This window comes from Gekko japonicus, unplaced genomic scaffold (genome assembly GCF_001447785.1).
Source record: "Gekko japonicus isolate JY-2015 unplaced genomic scaffold, Gekko_japonicus_V1.1 scaffold3477, whole genome shotgun sequence".
Classification (NCBI taxonomy): Eukaryota; Metazoa; Chordata; class Lepidosauria; order Squamata; family Gekkonidae; genus Gekko; species Gekko japonicus.
In genome coordinates this window covers 200,065-220,233 of record NW_015169280.1, presented here as the reverse complement: position 1 = coordinate 220,233, position 20,169 = coordinate 200,065, and the positions used below count along the sequence as shown (strand labels likewise).

General features: G+C 44.8%; 1 protein-coding gene across 1 annotated transcript in view; it reads right to left on the bottom strand.

The window, feature by feature from the left end:
* Window positions 1–3,034: 3,034 nt before the first annotated feature.
* The window catches only part of LOC107114958 (protein-methionine sulfoxide oxidase MICAL3-like), a 125,270-nt gene continuing 108,135 nt past the window's right edge, over window positions 3,035–20,169 (bottom strand). The window contains exons 22-25 of the mRNA XM_015416565.1: window positions 17,030–17,095; window positions 13,524–13,623; window positions 12,042–12,115; window positions 3,035–10,080 (exon numbers count right to left, since the gene is read on the bottom strand). Coding sequence (XP_015272051.1) covers window positions 9,896–10,080; window positions 12,042–12,115; window positions 13,524–13,623; window positions 17,030–17,095 — 425 coding nt within the window. The 3' untranslated portion in view covers window positions 3,035–9,895. The remainder of the gene's footprint in view (window positions 10,081–12,041; window positions 12,116–13,523; window positions 13,624–17,029; window positions 17,096–20,169) is intronic.

Below are 20,169 nucleotides of genomic sequence, written 5' to 3'. Positions count from 1 at the left end.
AGGTGAATTTAATCGCACAAATTATCCCTCTCACAATCACATGTGCTCTCAGTCCATAATAAAAGTCAGCACCACCCACAGTTACTCATACCTTACAACATTCAGATGAGACTGTGGTAATGTGCTTGACACTGGGCTCTTTGAAGAGTGCTTGGGAACTGCTAGTTGTCCAGGATGCAGCTGCCATGTTTTCGACGGCGTGAGCTACTGAGTCCATAACATAACAACTTTAACTATCTCTGTCAGCTTCCGGAGTCTGTAAGCCCAAACCAAAGTGGTGCTCTTGACCTTCAAGGCCTAAACTGTCTCAGACCACCTTTTTTGTGTATGGATCTTCCCAGAAACAAAGCAAATCTTCTCCATGTTATAGACCCCCTTGTGAAGTCTTCAAAGGATGTACCAAATTCCATTGGCCTAACCATAATAACTTTGTACTGGGGTGGAATGGCCACTACTCCTTTACTGGAGACATTTCTCTTCCCCCGCCCAGCAAATAATCTTATGTGGGAAAATGGATCATGTAGGAATGTACACTTGGGAATTTACTAATCATGATCAGACCCAAACTGCACCACACTCATAAACACTGGAAATGTCCCACTTGCCTGAGCTATTCCATTATCTTGGGCATTTGTCTGAGGTAAATGTTGCTATGCTGGATGTTACTAGGTTAGCAGGCTTGTTTGCGGTTAAAGCAGGCTAAATGGTATGTTTATCTGACCACATATCTTCATCAGAGTAACTACAGCCAATAAATGCCATTAAATGCCAACAATTCCCTTCAGTCCTTTACATAGGACAAACAGGTTACAAACCCTATAAATGGACACAAATCGGACATCAGGAATCACAAAACTGAGAAACCTGTAGGAGAACATTTCAACCTTCCTGGGCACTCAATGGGGGACCTCAAAGTAGCTGTTTTATTGCAAAGGAATTTCAGAAACAGACTGGAATGGGAAATTGCTGAATTACAAGTTATTACAATACTCAGGACAATGGAACCCGCAGAGCTTAACAGAGATATCGGCTTCTTATCTCACTACACATGCTATGTCACTCAGTTCTTACTTATACCAGAAATTAAACTTTGTTGGTTTTGAAGGGGCCACTGGACTCAAACTTGTTTCTCACATCTGTTGTTAACTCCTTTATTATCTGTGTACTAATTTGCTGCTATGTACATGTCCTACCAAATGTGTTATTCCAATCTTAGCTGTATTTATTGCTCAGTTACTTATGCATCTTGACTCTAATCAGCTCTTCCTGGCAACTAACTCCCACCACCATCTGCATGTAATATGAGGAACTCTGTTTCAGTGTATGTGAAAAAGTGCACAATGTGCTGAGTCTCTGCTCTTGCATGTACATAGGGTTGAGCTTGGTTTGTCTTGGGGGTGCCGCTGGACTCTTAGCTTCGTTCTCACCTCTCTTTGTTGGCTCTTGCGTTTATGTGCTAATTTGCTGCCATTCATTGGTCTTACCTGCCATCTGATCCGATTTCGGCTCTACTTATGCATCTTGGCTCTGAGTGGCCCTTCCTAACAGCTGCCCTTGCCCCTCTCTTTTCTTGTAAACAGGGCTTGATGTTTTATTCTGTTGTGTCAGAAGTGTGTGTGCACACGAAAGCTTATACTTCGAATAAAACATCATTCTCCCTTCTGCTATTTTATCATCACAGCCCCCACCCTGTGAGGTAGGTTAGGCTGAGAGAGATGACTGGCCCAAGGTCACCCAGTGAGCATCCGTGGCAGAATGAAGACTTGAACCTGGGTCTCTCCCAGATCCTGGTCTCACATTTTAACCACTGCACCACCACTTAACTTATCACGTGACAAGGAATATTCTTTATCATTCCACTGCTTCCCAAGGTTTCTGGCAACAGAACAGTTAGAAGCAGTGCTCCCTCTAAGCTGTGGAGTCTTGTGAGCAAAAATTCTACTTTGTGAGCTACTGGCATTAAAGTTGTGAGTGAGCGATCTGGATACTGCATAAATTAGTGTGCTCTGGAGCCATCCCTTCCTGAGCTAAGACAAAAATGTATGAGCCGGAGGCTAAAAAACTGGGAGCTAGCTCACACTAACTCAGCTTAGAGGGAACGCTGGTTAGAAGTAGAATTAGGATAGATAACTCAACGTTGATATTTTTGTTTGTATGCTCAACTGGACAGTTTTTAATGGGTAAATCCTTGGCCAACGTACTTGTTTGGTATGTTTGGGAGGGCCCATGGCTTAGTGGTAGAGCATCTGCTTGGCATGCAGAAAGTCCCAGGTTCAATCCCCCAGCATCTCCAGTTAAAAGAACCAGGTAGTCGGTGATATGAAAATCCTCCACCTGAGACTGAGTAGACGATACTGACCTTGATGGACCGATGGTCTGGTTCAGTATAAGGCAGCTTCACATTTTTGTTCCTTTTCTTTGCTGTTGTTGCAGTCAAATAAATCTTCATTAATTTTTTTGAAAATTATCAAGGTGGCTTAGGTAAATGACTACATGCTCACCGCGGTAGGGCGCTGTTTGGTACATGGACAACAGAGTACAAGGTTTTGTTAAACAAAATATTGCAGACACCAATCAGACCTATGGGATGGAGGCAGGAGCACCGGTCTCTCAAACCACAAAGGTCCTTGCAATGCTCCCTCTAAGCTGTGGGGTCTTGTGAGCAAAAATTCTACTTTGTGAGCTACTGGCATTAAAGTTGTGAGCAGGTAATTTGGCTACTGCATAAATCAGTTTGCTTTGGAGCCATCCTTCTTGAGCTAAGACAAAAATCTGTGAGCTGGAGGCTAAAAAATTGTGAGCTAGCTCACAATAACTCAGCTTGGAGGGAACACTGTTCAAAAGCACAGCCAAGAGCTACTGGGGCTTCTGTATGTAGGTAAGTGGCTTGTTCTGTAGCCATCCACAGGCATTTAAAAAGTAAATTTCTGATTCCTGCAGTAGTGATGCAGCTGCAAACCACAAAACAAATCAAACTTCAGCCAATAACAACGTAAGAAAAAAATTAATGACTTTATTTTTTTTTTTAGTTGGCGACCCAAGGTGCTAAAATCTTTAACACCATCAACACAAGTGTGCATAAGAACATACAGAATGAAATGCAACCAAGTGTGTGTGTGGGGGGAGAGTAAAACGGACTTGGGTTTCTTAGACATGAAAAAAGTACAGTAAACACAGTTTCCTGTTACACTGCACAGACGTCGGCTATAAAACAGTCTGAATATCAGAGTTCCCACCTGTCCCAAGGGGAAGGTACCACATTAAATCCCTTCACTGGGACTGGTTTTGACATACAAATGTACTTTTCTCTCTCTCTCTCTGTACACGTGTACACACACACACACACACACACACACATATATAAAATTAATTTACTGAAATGCCATCAGAACATGACATTACCCCAACCTGTATCTTTAGTGACATTCTCATCCGTTCAACTCTACCCCGCTTATGAAATTCCATCAATTGTGCCCTGGAAGGTGGGGGAATCCTTGGGAGCTTCTATGCGCATCAGGCACTGGGAGGGATTCTCCTTTGCCTCTAAGCATCAACCACCTGCTTCATGATGTTCTTTATTGCAAAAAGAAAAACTAACAGTCCCAACTCACAGCATGTTTTTTAAAAAACTCATGAATTTGAAACACACACACACACACACTTTCCTCTCTGAGTCCAAATGTAAACAATCTGGTTAAATTTGTTTTCTTAAACCCAAAACGAAGGGAGCATTTGGAGGAGGGGGTGACCATAGTTTTGGGGTGTTTCTTCCCCTCTATCAAAAGTTCACACTAGTAGATCATGCAACGGTAGACGTAACTGTGGATGCTGTGAAGCATTCTGTATTTTTTTTTAAAAAAAGAAAAGATTAAAAACCCACAGAGAGAGCAACAAGTGTGCTTCTTGTTACTTCTGCATTAGCACCATGTCCTAAAAAGGAGGGCCAAACGCTGCACTTAAAAGACAGAACGAGACTCCCGGATGAGACCACGGAGGCCATAAAGTCTTACAGGAAACGTTAAGACAGCGGGAGAGAAAATACGATTCGTGTTCCTGGAGCAATAAAATCCACCATTCAAGCTAGAAATATAGCCAGCCTGTCTCTACATTCAGTACATGGAGATGTAGACCCTTACTGGGGCTTGAGCGAAAACTGTAGGGGTGGAAACAGACTTGTGATGTTGTTAAGAGTTGAAACGCACTCTTCTAGTTGTCCAGCATGGGGCAGCTTGGGACGGAAGCGTGATTGTTTATACTGAACTGACATACCGACTGACGTTCTTCTGCACTGCTGTAGAGCACAAGCAGGCATAAAAGGCCAGCCAGATTCCTATCAGTTTACAGGATGAAGGCTGGTTCTTAATAGCCGTATTGACGCGGGCATAGCAGAAATGGTCTGCAATCCTACCGACAAACACAATCCGTACTTTGCCTCATCGTGGCCAGAACAGACATGATGGTGGGTGACGTGTGCTCTGTTAGTTCAGAGCCCTCAAAGAGCTGCGGTGCAGGCCCCAATTCAAATCAGGACTCTGGCACGGGTGGAGAAGGGGGTTAATCCACATGGCGTCGCTAAATGAAGTCAGCCTCCCCACGCTGTTCGGAAAAGAAAGCAGGCACCCTCTCTTTGATCGACATTACAGAAAATAAAACTGTGGAATAATAGCTCCGTCCTGGATGAAAGGACGCTTTAATCTCCAGCGTACAGCCATACTCCCTTTGCTGCTGGGCTGCAGCGGTGGAGAAGATGCTGTGACTGAAGCCACATTTTCCTCTTCCTAAATGGCAAGAATGGGTAGTGATCCCATGAAAACCTCCCCTAGACAACCTAGAATAACTCAGAGGCGCACAAATCTTCAGAGACCACGTTTGGTGTGCATTTTGCCTGTGCAATATATTTCTGCCTTCCCAGGTTCTACAAACTCAGACTCTGGCACTAAAACTTCTGTAGTCACATTCCAGGGCTTTTGTGTAGCTAGCTTTCTCCCTACCACTTTACCAACAAGGGAATCCTTGGTTATTTCAAGCTTCAACACTCTCATATGGAACTAGATAAGCACTTTAAAATGTTTTCTATACAATTCCTAACTTCTGGTGGAGAAAGAGGTGGCATTTTTCTACTACAATACAGGGTTTCGTTTCACAAAACTCAAGATGAAAATCAAAGAAAGGGTGCATACACCATGTATATAACAACAAGCAAGACTGCTTAGATGTTCAGTGTGCAGTCAGGAGCAAACACAATAGAAGAATGTGACGGCCTCGCCTTATTGCGCTATGAGAGAATCCTAGGATTTCCTACCTCCTAACTGAAATATTTTATTGCTCTTCTTCAGGAATGAATTACTGCATGGGAATGACAGGAGGGAGGTGATTTATCAGCTTTTGCAGGAGGCAGCCCATTTCCAAGGATCCATTCCCCAAAAGCCAATTAAAAAACAAAAACAAAAAAAACCCCTCAAAACAAGACTGTACTTCCTTTGGGGAATAACGTTCCCCCCCACAGAAGACCAGGCTTTTTAAATGTACAGTCTGACATTCCTGTTCTCTTTGAGGGAAGTGGCTCGTGGATAACCAAAGAGACCATATCCAACACTCACAACTGAAAATCTAAACTGGCTGAAGGATTTCCAACAGCAGAGTTTGGCTTCTTTGCCGCTCCCCTGCTGCTGCTGCTGCTGCAGTCTAAAACGTACCCCCTCCCCAAATGCTGCTGAGGGGGGGGGGGAGTCAGAGGAAGCCAGGGCTGAACTGGCAAAAATCCCTCACAGGCACGAAAGCGATTGGTGGGATCCAACTGCTGAGTTTAAATCAACAGCGGTATAGTAATGTAAATGTGAAGGGAGAAAGAGAAATCCTGGCAGGAGGACACCAACCAACTCTACAAGTCAATCTACTTTTTATGGTTTGTTCTGCCCTTTCTGTTTATAATGCCTACCCTTGAACACCCTGCTTTGTAAATTAAATTTGAATTGGCGACTGGAAAACGAGATGAAATAAAAGAGATACGCACACTTTAAAAAAAAAATCCACCGGAAACGGAAAGACCAGCTTCAAAAATGTATATGTGCAGATTTTCGAAGAGTTGGGCTGGAATTTGAAATCTTGAATATGAAAGACGCCAGTCCTACAAACCCTCTTGTCAGCCAGACTCCGAGGAAACATACTGAAAAATAAGTGGGCAGGCCTGAAAGCAGGCGCTTGCATGCCCGAGTTTAAATGCGACTCTTCCACCTGGATGATTTCCTTTAAGCCCTCAGCCCCACTTAGCCTAAAGATCAAAATGTACAGATATCCCATTTGAAGAGCAGCATGAACCAAGGGGGTTGGACTGTCACTCTGGGCCATGCCTTTGTGGAGGAAGGACATTAAGGGACACTTGGCAAAACCCGTGAAGGGCTTCTGTTTCATGACGTAATTAAAAAGAGAGACGTTATCCTTGAATGGAGCAATACTGTCTGCAGAAAAGCGATAGCAGCTGAGACACATACTGGAAACTTCCTGTGCACTCACCGTATTAAAATTGGGGGGGGGGGGACCATGTAACCACGCTGTTGGACCAATCTTTTTCTCTATATATCCTCTTTTTGTGCAGGCCAGTCTACTTCTGTGTGGATTATTAATTCCAGGAGCTAACATAACCCACAGCTAGATTTTAGGAACGCAGGCTGAGAAAACTCTTAGGAGTTTGTAAGAATTCGGTTTCCTTTCCCGAAAACAAAAATCTTCAATTTCAAGCACTATTTTAAAAAGAAACTAGAAAAGCTGAGAACAGATTAAGACGGTCTTTTACCACCCGTTCAGGACACTAAAAAGATCTTTTAAAAATATGAAGCACTGCTCCCCTGTGCGTGCTACCTGCTGCTGAAAGAAAGCATGGCTACGAGAAAAGCAAACCTTGTGTAACATTACAAGTTAGAAGGAAGAGCTGTATTAAGTCTCACCAGTCAGCTGCAACACCTTCATCAGTCTGCACCAAGACACTTAAAAAAATAATAAAGCAGAGAAACAATACTCCTAACATCTGAAGCATCTCTTTCTTTTTAACATTCAAATAAGGAGGCCATTTGCACATCATATATGAGGAGAAAATGCCCTCTCTCTCTCTTTGGCAGCCCTTTACGCCCTTCATACCAATTGGAAAGGCTCCTACGTAAAAATGCAGAAACAGTCCTACTGAGGAAATGGTGCCTCCTGTTCACACACTTAAATTCAGGCAAAGGCTCCAAGGCCTGCTGTTTGTAAGTAGGTTAAAAATGGCAATGTCTTCCCCCAGGAATCTGTACCTAGACTGACTTTTAATGCACTGTGACGTAAAAAAAGGTACACAAGTTCTGCTTGAACGCTCAGCCTACATCTAAGGATTTTTGTCTTCTTTTAAATTATCTCACACATGCTCCCTTTGTTCGGCTTTCTGAGAGACAAGCAGCAGGGGTCATTTGCCATTAACTGGAAGGCTTAACTTTTCCCCACTGCAGTGCTGAAATGGCACCCGCAGAGCTCTGGCAGAATGGTTTGCGGTCCCCTTTCGGAGGCACCAGCCGCGGATGACAGCGAGGAAGCCCTGGTGGCTCCGTCTCACCCAAACTGGGCTAGCAATTTCTGAAGGACTGCTACTTCACCTGCCAACCGATTACGGGACAGTGCTCTTACCCCTCTGAGAGAGTTGTGGCAAGAGTGTTTTTTCTCTGTCAAAGCACTGCATTCTGGGAAAGCAGAGTGCTGCAAGTCTCTCTTCTGCATATGACTGACGGCACAGAAATGCTGTTCTTGTCTTAAACCTGGGAACCAAAAGCGACATTCCTCACCCCCTTCCAAAGTGGACTATCATCTCCCTTGGCTGTAAATAAAAGAAACAGCACATTAGACGTCCACAGAGATAAAAATAAACATCGTTTCAATACTCGCGGCCAAGTCACCTTAAAAAAATTAAAATGAAGAACAGAGTTTGGAAGCTGCAGGTTGGCACCATCCAGGGAGATACGGCAAAGGACTGTGTGCTTACGGGACCTTTCAGCTGGTGACAGAGAAGAGTCTAGTCTGTGTTGTGTTCTATTTGCTACGGCATTGGGTGAGGAGGAGCCCTAAGCCCCCAAACCCTTCCTGACCCCTACAGAGGAAGGCTTGGGGGAGACCTAGTGGGGCTTGTGCTAATCCTTCACTTGGAGGCAGGCTGGAAGGTACCAGCATGGCTTGCCCTTTAGATCCACTGGGGGGGGGGTGGACATAGGGAAGAGAGGGAGCGGCCGTGCCTCCACACTGGAGTGCTTTCGCTGCAAAACCTGCAGCAGGAGTTAAACTAAGTAAATAACCTTTCCCATCAATTCAGGGAGCAGAACACGGAGAATGAGTGCAGGACGAAAAATCCTAACATCGACCATCTCTGCAGCAGGTGGGAGATTTGTCAAGGAATCTGCTTGGAAATCCTGCATCTTTAAGGGGTGGGCACTTCAACACGGTTCAAGGGGCAGTCCAAGACACAGATTCGATGCTCTGGGACTTCAAAAGCATCTCCCCTCCATGGCTGAGCACGCGTAACAGAAACACCATTGAGAAGAACCCTAATGAGTAGACTCAGGGAGAGGTCGGATGAGACGAAACAAAACAGATTGGGGGACGGGGGGCACACAGCAGGCACACGTAATCCCATCATCACTCGCTCACCGCTCGCTTAGAAATGTATAAACACAAATCTTCTTTTCAAGTATTAAAAAAAATAAAATAAGTTAATGAACATTAAAGGATCCTAAAGTGACTAAAGGGCCCGGGCAGGTCTTTTGCTTCATTTCCGATGTGCAAAAAGAAAAAGAAAAACACCCCTATTAAAAAAAAAAAACCACCCTCCTGAACAGTCTTAAGGGTTTGCTCTTGGGTATTAAGAAGCTGGAGGACGCTTAGAAACAGCTGCCTCCAAAATGCTTCAAAATCAACCCATTTTCATAAATCAGCACTTTCCAGTGTCAAAATGTTCACAACGGAGAACTTCAATAGTCATTTGTCCTCTTCTTTTTTCTTTAAGCGTATCAATGGATAGCAGAACACAGTTGCTTTCAGTCCAGAGAACGAAAGGGTTGAGAAGGGATGTCTCCCCCCCCCCCCCGATTCCCTTCTGATGGCCATGGCAACTGGTGGGTGGGCTGCAGGGACTTCTTGCAGAAACCGGCAAACTTTTTGCAGAGACCCATGTGTGTCTCAAACTAAAACCAGCCTTGACAAGACTCCAGTCCTCTCTGTCTCCGGGGTCCTTCCATGCCCACATAAATGAATGGCAGCTTCAGGCTTCTTTGGTGGGGAGAACTTTTGCATCTACACCTTTCCGAGCTCTGGGACTGGTGGGACTCTCCGGGTCAAGGGGTTGGCTCTCCTAGGAGCTGCTGCAGGATGTTGCCGTTCTGTACAGAAGAGATAAGCCATTTCTCTCCTCCATATTGGGGGGGGGGAATGAGAAACTAAGGCAAAACATGAAAAGGGACAGGCTGCAAGTCCACCTGGATCAGGTTTGCTTGTGTGTTTTTTTTTAAAAAACAACAACACAAAATATTTTCAATCTCCTTCCAAGAAGGTTTGTGAGCAGTTTCTCAAAGAATGCGGAACAAATAAACAGACAAAAACAACACACCCCTCAATGGCCTCTTGCACAGGTCCGCGAGGAAGGCACGCAACCTCAGGCCGCCCACCTTAGGCTTCGGTTTGCAGACCCCACACTGGACTCGGCGCCTCTAGAACCGGCCTCTTTTGGAGGGGGGAGCCTCTAGCTCAAGCAGTCAGATGCTGAAATAACAACCCCGTCCAATGAGGTTTCTACACCAAGCTGCCTCCACCACCCAGGCAGCTCCAGCCAACTTAGCATACGCCAACAGGACGTCACCGATCAGCAGCAGGGAACAGCGTAAGCTCAGGACCAGTTCAAGTTGAACCCCTTGGATAGCATGACCGCCTCCAGGTCCTTGTCTTCCTCTCTCTCCCGGAGCCGCTGCTCCTCAAGGAGGGCCACCAGAGAGTCTCTCTGCTCCACCACTTCTAGCATTTCATTCAGGATCCTCTTCTCCTCAGACAGCTCTTCATCCGTCTTGAGGTGATCTAGAGAGAAGTATCCAAAGCTTTAGCTCAGAGGTATCAGATGTGCTGAGACTTACTACTGAAAAGAGGTATACACCAGTGTTCTTCTATAGGACATGGCTACTTGAAAGTTAGAACATTCCCTTTTATTTGTTTGTTTATACGAGACACAGTGCATTCTGGGTCACATGAGTCCCCTCCACCCGTTTCATTGATAAATAAAAGAATGGGCAGAGTGAGCTTCTTACAAACTGTAGGTGAAGGTCACCCAGCAAATTCCCATGGCACGAGTGGGGATCTGAACCTGGGTCTCCCAGATACTAATCCACCAGCACTCTTAACTCAGTTCAGAGCGTAGGTGATGGAACGATCCCACACACGCGCACAAAGTTCTTACAAAAAAGAAAACTAGAATGCCAAGAGAATGCTAGGCTATAACTCATCTCATTGATGTACCCGCTTTCCACATGCAGGGGCTTCTTTTTTTTTTTTAAAGGGAGGAGCATTCTATCAGGAAAGTATCCTTGCAGTCAGAAATCACATAGTCCAGGCTCAGCTTTCCGACCTCATCTGTTCTTTGCGAGAACTAGGCCACAGAGACAGGTTGTGGTTCAGATGAATAGAGCTTTCTGAATTCTTCTTTAAAAATATATTCATATATTCAGAACTGAATGCATGAATATTCAGAACTGAAAGACGGAACTGATAATGACTTTCACTCCCCATTGAGCAGATCAAATCATTTAAATACTTGGAGATCAATTTCTACTACAATGGGAGCTGGGTTACTCACTGCAAATGTGCTACTACTCTAGCAAGAAACAGTGCTGAGGTCATCGCCCGCTTTTTCTACTTGAGAGGCAATAGATATGGCCCAATGGCCTTAAAAGCCTTCAATACAAAATCTAGTTCACAATTTCTATTTGGTGCTCCCATTTCGATAAGCGCAATTAACCAATCAGCAGAGGGTTTACAATCCTTTTTTTTGTGGAAAATCCTTGGACTCCCTAATTGTGTCCCATACGCTGCGATCTTCTTGAAACCGGCCAGATGCTGCTGGAAACTCGGAACTGGCTTCTGACCATCAAATTCTGGCTGCGGCTTCTGTTTAATCCTGACCCAAATTCCTTTACCTTTTTAATGCTGACAGATCATTATGAAACTAATTGGCTGAAATTAGTCCAAAAAAAATTAGGTCCTTAGGAATATATCTAGATCTGCTTTACTTATCATCTGCCTCCACAATATTTTATACAATTAAACTCAGGCTTCTAGATATTCAATTTCAGCGCCTGACTGAGGCAGCCAGGAAAACCTGTTCCCAGTTCATCTGGGATTATCTCAGACACTGGGCCAGACACCTACTTATTTTTGTTCTCTAACTGATCACCATCAAAGAAGGGCATTTATGTTAGCCAGATTTAACATATGCCCATCGGCCATCTTCTCTGGAAGATGCCAAAAAATCCCCTATGAACATAGGCAATGCCGCTACGGTCAGGGTGCTATCAAATCCGTTGCCCATGTTCTTTTAAATTGTCCATTTTATACTAAGATTCAAGGAAAATTTCTGGACACCCATCTTTTTACATGGCGTGGTCTCCCTGAGAGTGTCATGGTCCAGTTGCTACTCTCTGGGCAAAACGCTTCTATAACTTTTACTGTTGCTCGTTTTCTTCAATCTGTAATTCGAACCAGGGAAACTATTAATTGATCAGTTCTTTTTTGTTGGCTGTTCGACAGCCATACCTTTGATCTATTCCTAAATTTTAATGTTATCTTATCTCTTACATGCCAATAAAGGTTGTCTGTCTGTCTGACTTTCACTCTTGGGGACCCATGAATGGTGCCATGGCACGCCACGTCGACAGTGTCTTGTCGCACCACCTGCTGTTTCTCCTGATTTGTCAGGGATGTGCTTGCCACTGGAAAAAGTAAAATTCTTCTGGGGCCAAACTGTTCACCAAAATCCATGTTCTTACCCTCCACCGCCATCCTCTCTCGGAGCTCTTGCTGTAGCCGGCTTTGCCTGTCCTCCAGTTCTAACTCACGAGCGCTGCAAGGAGACACAGAGGAATATGTGTGTTTTCTAGTCATAGTGATTTGGCCAGGAGTCTAAATTTACTGACCAAGTATGTGAAGACGGTCAGGAAGCTGAATGTCCCTGGCGTCACCCCTCAGTTCTGAGAACAGGACCACCCTTCTTCAATAGGCTTCTTTATGATACTAAAACATCTGAGGATACCCCAGTGAAAATGATGGGCAGTAGAATCAGGATAGACACAAACAGGGACTTCTTTCATACAACGTGTGGAATTTTATAACACAGAGGTGGGCCTATGGCTTTAAAAGGGGATAAGACAAATTCAGTTTTGTCCTGGTGGCTAAATGGAACTTCCATGTTCAGAGGCAGCATCTCCCTGAATATTAATTGTGTGTGTTTGGGGGGCAACACTCTGCCTTCTGTGCTGTGCTTGCAGGCCTTCAAGGGGTGTGTGATTGGCCCCTGTAGGAAATAGGATGTGTGACTGATCCAGCAGCGTACTTATGTCTTTATCATTAACAGAGAAACCGTAGTTTTCTACCGTGTTAACCCTGTGTATGATCACACACATTTTTATCTTGTCTTTCCTCTAAAGAACTTAGAGCAGCATATGTGGTTCTCATTTTACTCTTATATCCATCCTGGGAGGTAGGTTAGGTTGAGAATGTCCCACTGGACCAAGACAATCCGGCAAGCGTTGTGGCACCGTAGAACCTGGGTTCCACCAGTCCTAGTCATAGTAACCATTAAAACACGCTAATCCCTATATCAATACTGTTCATCTGTATAGCCTAAGTCAGGGACCCCTATTATTAATGTTATTCAGATGTTTTATGTTTGATGTTTTTATCATTGCTATACATCACCCAGAGCCCTGCAGTAGCAGGGATTGGGCGATCCATAAGCCCAATAAATAACAACAACAAAAACCTTGGTGAGCTGGTAGGCACGGCTGGAACAGACAAGGGGCACTACCACAAAATGGCTGCCACTGGGACGAAGCCATCACAAAATGGCCACCATGGGAGGAAGTGGGGATCAGGTCTTTGGCCAAAAGAGGAGATACTGCTCTGTTTCAGCTTCCAAAGGAAGGGGAAGGTTTCCTTCCCATGTAGCCATGGGGAGAAGATGCCAAGACCAGAAAAGTAAGAGAGTCTGTGTCAACTATGGCCAAGCAGTGGGCTCAGCATTTTGCTACACAGGCTCAGAACCCCGTGGTTTTATCTGTTCCACTTAAAACCCTCTGGATTTCTACCTAGAGCAAGTGGGTGTCAAGAAACACCTGGGCAGAGGCTGGGTTGGAGACGGCTGGCCTAACAGGTGATGGAGGCCGGCTCTACATGTCTGCCTGCCCGTAGGCAGTGGTCTCATCTTTCCCACTTTGTGTGGGCCACGTGAAGAAATTCCCCCGCTCACTCACAATATCATCAGCTCTGACTCGTAGCGCACCAACGCATTCTTCTCCTGCACCAGCTTGAACCATTCCTGCATTAGCTTGGGGTCGTCCTTCTTCCCCATGCCTGCCAAGAGAAGAATGTGGGTCAACTTTGGGTAGGATTCGTTGCTGTCTCCACGAGCCACCCCTGCAGGCAGGGAGCAAACATGGCGGGGCAAAATGTGCAAAGAAAGCCGAGCAAGATGCTGCCAGAGCACTCTCATCAGATCTACTGAAGTTTGCCTACAACGTACGTGACGGAGAACCACCATCTCCTGTCGTAAAGGTCTCTTCTGAAGCCATCTTTACCCACTGCACCTCACCCCAAGACAAGTAGCCAGAGTCATGCTGTTCTGCTCAGCACCCTGATTCTATCATCCCTTTCATTTTGGATGTATCCAGGCACTTCAATATCGCCCTCGACTGGAACCGAACACAGTGATGCTTACTGCAAGTCGGGTATGTTCTCACTCATCATTTGGGAAGGTACCAAAGGGGAGCTAGGTGGACGCTCATAACGCCATCTGACCCTCCCTGTGTACTCATCTCCCAATTTCCATCTTGGCATACAGTTGCTGAGCAATCGGCCGGCAGAGACTGTATGAAGTTAGCCCCACCAGCTCCTTACCAGACTGCTTCAAGACTGACTTTGGCCCTCTTTGCACTGACTCTTAGCCTTGCATGCTGCACTCCCTCCTTGTAAAGTCATCCGCTTCTTCTACCATCAACACTTTCCCTTCCTCTTGGCTTTTAATGCTCATGCCAAGTGAATCCGCTCAACACACTTCCTAGGTGCCTTTCATTCTTTTAAACAGGTCCCCAAACCGCACAAATGCAGATTCTGCTCGACGCTATTTCCAGATTACTTTCTAACCTGGAATGAAGAAAATCTGTACACGCAAACATCTGAAAAGCAGGAGAAAGAGTGGCAGCTTTTCAAGAACGTCATCCAGCACTTCCTTCAAATCCAAACCTGCTCTTGATCAGTATTTTCAAAATTGTATTTAGAATACTCATAGACCACGTTTCGGCCTCCACATGTCAGGAAGGCAGCTAACAAATTAAAATAGTCACCATCTACAATAAAAAGAATCCAATTTGGGGGGGGGGGGCCCTAATCGCAATCAGCATAAAATCTCAATGGCACTACAAAATACCAACAGGGGCCAGCCCACTCTTAACTTAAAGGTCTTCCAGAATAAATGAGAAGACCCAGTGGGAAAGGTCAACATACCATGGCCATTCATGAAGATCTTCAGGTTCAGTAAAACAGAGAATGCTACAATCACATACAATCCGTATCTACTAAAGTACTATGACAGTGCTCTCCAGAAAACACCACTTTTCGGCCTAGATCCTGAAGATCAGCTCATATGCAAGTGAAGTCCTGTTTGTACCTCTTGATCAAGAGGGCCTGCTTACCTACCACAAGCCTACATGATTTCCTAATGTCCTGCAGGGCATCAATTTTAGCGAATCATTTCAAGGTGCCCTGTATCGATTATCTGTTTCCATCTTTTTTAGCTAAAGTGCTTGAAGAGGGAAGGTTTAAGAAACTGGTATGCTATACCACAACTGCTACACTGCAGTCCCTTACAGGGAAGTAATTCCTACATTTCATTGGTACCACCTGGCTCTTTTGTAAAACTACTGCACAAAAATACTCTTAAGAAGGCAGAAACCATAATATGGAATCTCTGCCTAGCTACAGGTAAAGAGCACAAAATCTGTATCAAAAGTTGCTCTGGCTTTTCCAAAATGTAGAGTCTTCTTGGTGGGCACATGAAAGCCCAAAGTGGAAACTCTAAAAGGAATGGCAAAGTGGTGACCTAGAAGCCAGATGTGACCGTCAAAACATTTCACCCGGCAGCTGGTCACCAGTGTCCCCTCTAGCTGAATTAATATGGAGCTAGCTCACAGTTGTTTAGCCTCCGGCTCACACACTTTTGTCTTCGCTCAGGAAGTGTGGCTCCAGAGCAAACTAATTTATGCAGTAGCCAAATCGCTCGCTCACAACTTTAATGCCAGTAGCTCACAAAGTAGAATTTTTGCTCACAAGACTCCACAGCTTAGAAGGAGCATTGCTGGTCACTATACCGAATCTTAATCCAAGCGCGGCCAAGTATCTGCCCATAGTTTCATTAATATGGAAAATAAAGATGCTATTGTTATGACTCCTTTTGGGGGGGATTTCATATGCTGTTCTCTGATCTGCCTAAAAAGCATGCGCTCCTAGCTATGGAGCACCATTTTGTCAGATGGTGCTGACATTATTACAGAGTCAGACCATCTGTGATCGTAGGGGAAGGTAGTCAATTTGTGCAGCAAAAGTACTTGTCTAGACATTGGACTGCTCTCAGGAGAATACACTGGTCCATGGATGTAGAAAAGCTGATATCTAAGGCCTCTCATCCAACCTTTATTCCTAGGGAAAATAACATGGAGGGCAAACTCATCATCTTCTTTTCTGACTGTGAAGCTCTAAGACGGCAACTGATCCAAGATAACTGGATGTAAACACAAAACCTTAATCTAACCTATTATAGCCTCTTGGTTGTAGATGCGATACCCCTCCGTTATCCAGTTCCAATCGTGCCTTTCTGAGCATCTCTGCACAAGGTGCCCTCATAGCCAGGGTGGATAGAGAAAGGAAGCTTATCCATGCAAATGCCCGGTATGGTGGAGCCATGAAAAGCACTGGGAAATCTTCCCACCCTTTCCATTGTAAGTCTGTCTGGGGAGGGGGAATATCTTCTGGACAAAAGAGCCAAAATACATGTTACCACTGATCTATGAAAACATTTATTTATTGTGTCAGCCAATGAGTAGAGTGAGATGGAAGGGATGGGGAGGAAGTATGAATTAACTAATGAAGGTGCATCATTGAAAGTAGATACAGTGGTTAGCAGAAGTTACACACTGTAATCACAATCCACCCCTTTCCCCCATGCCTTGGGAAACAGAAACTTCACATGGAAAACTGGGTCCACCTGGGACAAGTGAAAAAAAAAAGTTCCTCAGCAGACCAATCAGGGCTATGGTAGGTCAGAAGGTTAGCATTTCATAGGTGAGGGAAGATGGGCAAACCAGTCATAGCAAGAGATGCAGTATTTCTTTAATCTGCTAGTGTAATTTGGTTTAAGGAGAGAGCTACATGCCTTCTCCAGTGATCCCTTTGGGGAAAACCAGCATGCCAAACAGGAGCTTTTATGGGGTGACACCACAACCAATGCAGATAAATGCGCCAATGACTTGGGAGAGCTATTCTTGCCCCCACAATGTACAGCTAAGAAAGGGATACTGTACCTTTAAGATACTGCTAGGCATGCTTCATAACAAGATAGTTACAGAGGATTTCATTGATATCGAAGGAAAGAAGAGGAAAATTTGGTGGTGAACCACTTGATTCTGTCACTAACTTACTAATGTCCCTACGCCAATTGAAGTGCGGTTTTGGAAGGAGATGGAGGGTATGCAAGATGTTACATTACCTTCATGGGCACAGCAAGGGCAGAAGGAGAGAGGTCTACGGCGTGGTGTCCCGGCATTGGGCTCAACTTCAATAGGACCAAAGATGGGAGAGGAAGAAGGGAAGGGGAGAGGAAGTTGGAAGTGGAGAGGAAGAGAGGAGAAACAGGGTGAAAATAAACAGACAAGCAAAAGGACAAAAAAGCACAAGAGTGAGAAAGAAAGGAAACAACAAGAAGAAAGTAGAAAAGAAACAAAAAATACAAGAAATGAAGAAGCAGAAACAGGGGAAAACAGTCTACAGATGGAACGTCCCTTGTCAACATGAATAATGAAGAAGAGCAGCACTGGGAAAGGAAACTGCGTGGGCCATAAAAACCACTGGGATGAGGAAAAACTGCCCAGATGTGACACTCCTTGAGGCTGTAGAGTTTTCGTCCAAATGCCAAAGTTCATAGGCAAGAGCTTAAAGCACCAAGAGCAGGGTGAACAATAGTATGCTGTTAAGGAACCAGGACACCCAACAGATTTAGAAAGGACTTCTTTCAATCGGCCTGGTTTTTCGAAGTCGGCACATTCAACATGTTATCTCATGACAGTGCTGAAGGAAGCCAGTTGACAGTGGGAAACATAGTATATTTAAAAAACAAGGCATCTTGGGGTTAAACAGAAGAACCTGACTATTCAGTGTCTTCTGAAGAAAACATTTTGTTGTGATAAATCATGTTTTTGAGACATGGATTAAATGGCGAGGCACATCAACAGATGTGTAAAGAAACTGTTGGCCAATTAGTATTCCTGACCGTATGTACAAACTAAAAACTTCCCATCTTCCATCATCACCAAAATAAGGCTGCATGACAAAGCCATAGACCATACAGTAGTATATAATGGCCCTAAATTTCCCGCCTTTTTTAATGTACATGAAGACAAAACAGGCCTTGCATCGAAACGAAGGCTCAATTGGCATTTTATTGCATCAAGTTTTATATTTTAGGTGCTGCCAATGGCTCAGTTCTGGTAGAAAGTTCTGCAACACGTTCTGGTAATATGTAAAATCAATTTTCCCCTCAAGGAGTTTTGAGCGTGTACCCAGTAACAGCTAGGAATATAGCCTTTTCCAAACTTCTGATAATGGAGGCATAATTTTTTCCCTCCCTAAATTAAAACTGGAAGCATACTTTTCACCCCTCTATGTCTGTATGAGTCACTGTTCAACTTCAGGACATTCCCCCTGAGTCAAAGGAGGCAAGGAGAGAGAACTGACTCATTCAGAGAAACAGTGGGCAGCCACCTCTGTAGATAAGATACTGTGGTCTTGCAGGAGCCTGCCTTTCTCTGATGGTGCTCTCCTAGCAAGCAGGATGAGACCAACTGCCCATTAGTAAAGAGATGAAGAATCCATAAAGACCTTTGGGTGTATCGCTTAGGAGATCTGTCAGTAGTAATGGTGAAGGGAAACTGTTAGTGTGTGAGGAGGAGGGACAGCAAGATAAGGGATATCCATAACCCACGGGAGGGGGGGGGGGAATCAGACCTACATGCACAAAACCAGACCTACATGCACATAAATAGAGAGAGGGAATCACCGTTCTTGGTATGGAGACCTATAAAGCTGTGGGGAAGGAAGGGCTTTCAGAAGGGACCATCACAGAACTAGAGCAGAGCACACAGGACAGACCGAAGTTAGAGAGCAGGGCACATCAACTCACCAGTAGTGTGAATGAGCCATAGGACACTCTCAGACAGGAAGAAACATTTATAATTGGGATCGGAAGGGTTAAAAACGGAGGATGCACGTACGATGGTGCAGACAGCAGCCATTTTGTATACAGGCTGCCACAGGGAGGGGCCCTCTCCTTGTTCCATACCAACTGTGCCTTTCTGAGCATCTCCACATCAGTGTGGCCTATCTGCGGTCCTTGTGAAAGCTACTCTATGCTCCCAAGAAGCCTGGGTGTGATTCACCAGCAAGTAAGTATCAGCATAGGCTGCCACAGGGAGGGGCCCTCTCCTTGCTCCATACCAACTGTGCCTTTCTGAGTGTGGCCTATCTGCGTTCCTTGTGAAAGCTACTCCTCTATGCTCCCAAGAAGCCTGGGTGCGAGTCACCAGCAAGTAAGTATCAGTATTGCAGTATTGCAACCAAGCTCTGTCCTGGACCAAAGCCTATCAAAAATGCGCAAGCTCTGAGCACAGAAATTCTGTGATAGGAAGAAATCCAACAGATATATTGTCTTTCCACTGCTCCATGTCCCTCATTATGTGAGCCGCCCTGAGCCCGTTCGTGGGGAGGGCGGGGTATAAATACAATAAAACAAATAAATAAATAAATTATACTAACAAAATTATTATCCTCTCCATGGACAAAGCCATCCTCAAGAAGATACATATTCATCAGGGCAAGTCTATCATAATTGAATTTGACCACCTAGCACAGCTCATATCAATAAAGCTCCCATTAACTATAAAAATAACTGATTGGGTAAGGTACCCCCTCCACCAAATTTCCAGTATTAAAGATTATTTCAACTACATGCTATTTATATATCTATGTACATATAAGAATTCCTCCTCATGCCAATGGTTTTTGGCCAATGGTTCCTCAGTTTGTATACCCAAAGGTGTCTCAGAGCGGCTTACAAACTCCTTTCCCTTCCCCTCCCCACAACAGACACCCTGTGAGGTGGGTGGGGCTGAGAGAACTCTGACACAAACTGCTCTTTTTCAAGGACAGCTGTGCCAGAGCTTGTGACTGACCCAGGGTCACATCAGCAGGTGCAAGTGGAGGAGTGGGGAATCAAACCCGGTTCTCCCAGATTAGAGTCCGTGCACTTAACCACTACACCAAACCGGCTCTCAGAGTCTGGAGGAGACAATTCTCTTCCACCGTGCTAAAGTTTCCATCTGATAACTCTGGACTGAACAGGCGGGACGCTTTACAGGGCTTACAGCAATCACTGAAATATGACACCTATTTAAAGCAAGACCTCATATTCCAGCAATCTGTTTGCTAGGTCATCCCAAATAAAGCTGTAAGCCTAACTAGCTTTAGTGGTTAAGTGTGCGGACTCTAATCTGGGAGAACCGGGTTTGATTCCCCACTCCTCCACTTGTACCTGCTGACGTGACCTTGGGTCAGTCACAAGCTCTGGCACAGCTG